At 36.0% G+C, this 3455-nt stretch overlaps 1 protein-coding gene across 1 annotated transcript; it reads right to left on the bottom strand.

Moving 5' to 3' along the window:
* Positions 1–1900: 1900 nt before the first annotated feature.
* On the bottom strand, positions 1901–3132 carry LOC120156367 (major pollen allergen Ole e 10-like). The gene is made up of 2 exons (XM_039167679.1): positions 2762–3132; positions 1901–2217 (listed from the first exon to the last, which is right to left on the bottom strand). The coding sequence occupies exons 1-2, from the start codon at positions 3111–3113 to the stop codon at positions 2192–2194; spliced, it is 378 nt and encodes a 125-aa protein (XP_039023610.1). The 5' UTR covers positions 3114–3132; the 3' UTR covers positions 1901–2191.
* Between the last annotated feature and the right edge of the window lie 323 nt (positions 3133–3455).

The raw sequence follows: 3455 nt of genomic DNA, 5'->3' as shown, positions 1-3455 counted from the left end.
TAAACATTATAGAGACTGAGTCGTTCATGGACTTTTCAGGGGATCAGATTGATATAAGTCCAAATAACAAGATGTCTTGGGCCGAAAGAGTTGATATGACTAATAATAATCCAAAATCAGATTTAGATGGGGGCAGGGGAGAAGGCAAGGCTCTGGTCTTAGCAGAAGATAATATAGGATTCTTGCCTGAATTTCAATCTAGACATGTTCTGGGTAAATAAAAACGGTATGGTTCTGCATGGTCAGACCCGGCCCTGAGGGTAGGCGAGGGTGGCGACCGCCTAGGGCCCAGGTTTGGAGGGGTCCATTCTTATGGTATATGTTTCACACACTTCTGATTTACCATTTTAACAAGCTTATGATTTACCATGCTTGTTTCTGACATTTCAACGGGATTTAACGGAGGGGGCCCAGGTTAGGAGGCCCAAGTTATTTTCCAATTTTCATTGATTTTCCAATCTGTTTCTGAATACGGCATGCTTCTGTCCGCTCCACTATACACTAGGGGCCGTTATATTTTATACCATGCTTGCACCCATTTTTTTAGGGCCCTTATATTTTATTTTGTCTAGGGCCCTTAAAATGTTATGACCAGCGCTGTGCATGGTGTTGCGGGTTTCAAGAATAAATCTTCAGGAGTAGGAGGGATCAAGGGGTTTCAAGGAATTGCAGATGTTGGGAGGCAAGGTATATGGTAATGGCAGTTGCAAATATCAGGAACATTGCGACTGTAATCATCTTATGTGGGGTTCTTTTCTTCGAATGGGAGTCTATATAACTAAGTTGGGAGGTCTATGGATGTTGATTGAAAGCTTGTATTCTCATAAATCAATGGGAGTTGACGATATCGAGATTTTGAATTAGTTTCAATGACTTCGGGTCCGAAATCACCCTGTTGCAGTGGAGAATCATGAATTTTGGGTAGTTATTGGATTCATAAAGGCCTTTTATGTTCTGATTTTCATGTTGTTTGATTTGGCCTTCACCTGACGTGGGTTATTTGAGCATTTTCTTATAACATTGAAACCGACTACTTTAGATCAGACAAGAACCATATATAAAAAAGGTTAAAAAAAACTCAACCGAAAGACTTGAACGAAAAATATATACGAATAAATCTAATTGTGTTTTAGTGAATGATATGTGCATCTAAGAATCTTCTATAGATGATCATTTCATGATGATATGTATTATTAACCATATTAAACATGTCCAAACGATATTAACATGCTCATTTCGTTAAGCATTTGATCATTCCATTATTAGTTGTTATATATTTGCTAATGTTACAATTTTAATTATAATTAATCTCTAGTTAAGTTTTGATCGACCTTTTAATATTTTGATTTAATTTTTATCTAGATTCGGTTTAGGATATTATAGAATAATGATGACATTACTCTCTCGTGATAAGGGATAGACATATGATTTTATGTTAAGGTACGAACTTGAACTTTTAAAATTTCAAGGGGTACTTGAACTTTTAAAATTATAGGGAGTAAAAATAGATTTTCAATATAAAATACATAGAGAAAAAAAATCTAAAATATATGGTGATTTTAAATTTTCAAAAGACAACTGCCCTCATCCGACTCGAGACAAGGCAGCGATGGCATAATTAAACTACTTTAAACATACGAGAATTGCTCTTTCATTAAACATACGATCGTTTCTACTCAACCAAATACTCCAAAGGGCAACCGAAATTGACACAAGCCAAATACTTTTCAGTTTCGAAAAGTTTTGAATAGAAAAGATTATGATGTTTGGTTAAAGATATTAAGTCGTACATAGCTTAAAATAGCCAATGAAGACTTCATCTTTTGACGAGTTTTCGAGAACTCGAGATTTTTTTAAATTACCATAAAATGGTTTATATGTTTGTGTATTATTACTTTGGAGTTTAGACTTTTTTTTTCCTTGAATGGTAAGAGACCAAAAGGCCATTACAAAGAGACTAGTGCCTTAGATAAGGAGGACCCAGCAGTCCCAGTAAATGAAGTTGGACGTGTCATATTCAACCAAAATGATCGATAACGACTTTAACTATGTGACGAGCATTCCCCGTTTGAACCACCAAGAAATGATTTCGCCAACAATAATTTAAATAAACAATCTAAAAGTAAAATTAATATTTAATATTTGCAAATAAAGTTTTTTTGTCATAACTGATGTTTCCCCAACCAATCCTTCAGAGATATTTGCAATTGCCATAGCCTGCGTGAAAAAAATAAATACGCAATTAAATAAAGCAAAAGTAAACAAGAATGTCTTTTATTTTAATTTGGAACTCAGTATTCCAAATTTCATTTCTAGGAATTTAGTCTAATTGTTTTTTAAATTAAAAATTTTAAATCTAATTATTAATATTGTTAATTTTTTTTTTAAAATTAATCACTGGTATCCGATCTATTGATCGATTAATTCAGATCGGGTACTGCAGAGGCGAGGGCAACCCTTAAAAAAATATTAGCTGACCCTTATTCTTATATATAATGAGATAAGGGGAGGTAGGATAGTAGGCTGCCCCCAACGCCAGGTTGAGAGCAACTTCCGTAGGAGACCTCCAAATTATGAAATGCCCTCCGTGGGACTCGATCTCACGACCCCAAAGTTAAGAACCTTGTGCTCTACCAACAGAGCTGTATATTATAAAATTGGAGAACAAGTTATGCTAAATTAAAGTTTAGAGACTCGATATCAAATTTAAACACAGTAGAGGGACTAAAAGCAAAATTTGACCAAATAGTTTTCAGCTTACTTGGATCCTTGCAGGTGACCGTAGCCGTGCCACTAAAATCACAACTACTAGGAAGGCCTCCTTGAGACCGGTAATAAGAATTCATGGCGAATGCTGCACGAGACCTGACGGTGGGCGGGTCACCGCAAACGGCACCCGGCTGAATCGGACCGCAATCAATCGGTTGGTGACATGCCCAATCCAAGGCTAGTTGTAAATCGGCATCGGAAGCATCATCGACGGGCACACAAAACAACTTCTTTTTATAAGTCTGAGTACTATTGCTGGTGGCTTCGACGATGGCGGTGGAGGAGATGAGGAGGAAGACGGTGGTAGTGATGAGAAGGAAAGAGACGCTGCTCAATGCCTTCATGGTGATAATAACTATTGTGATTACAAATTGTATTTGTGTTTTATTTTGCTTTGGGTTTATAATGGATAAATATAGACAGATGAATAAATCATGTACCCTAGTTTATGATCAATGTTTTGACACATGGGCTACTCCCAGAATTAATAGCTTCATCCACAAAATATACAAAATAAAGAATTTAATTTTTTTTTCTAAATTGTATTTGATAGTTGACTTAACGAAAAAAAATGAAATAAAATTAAACTCTTATTCTCATATGTAATGAGGTAAGGGGGAGGTAGGATAGTAGGCTGCCCCAAACACTAGGTTGAGAGCAGCTTCCGTGAGAGACCTCCGAATTAT

This window comes from Hibiscus syriacus, unplaced genomic scaffold, assembly GCF_006381635.1.
Source record: "Hibiscus syriacus cultivar Baekdansim isolate YM2019G1 unplaced genomic scaffold, ASM638163v2 tig00111215_pilon, whole genome shotgun sequence".
Taxonomy (NCBI): Eukaryota; Viridiplantae; Streptophyta; class Magnoliopsida; order Malvales; family Malvaceae; genus Hibiscus; species Hibiscus syriacus.
Note: the sequence above shows the minus strand (reverse complement) of the source record. Positions and strands in the feature narration are given on the sequence as shown.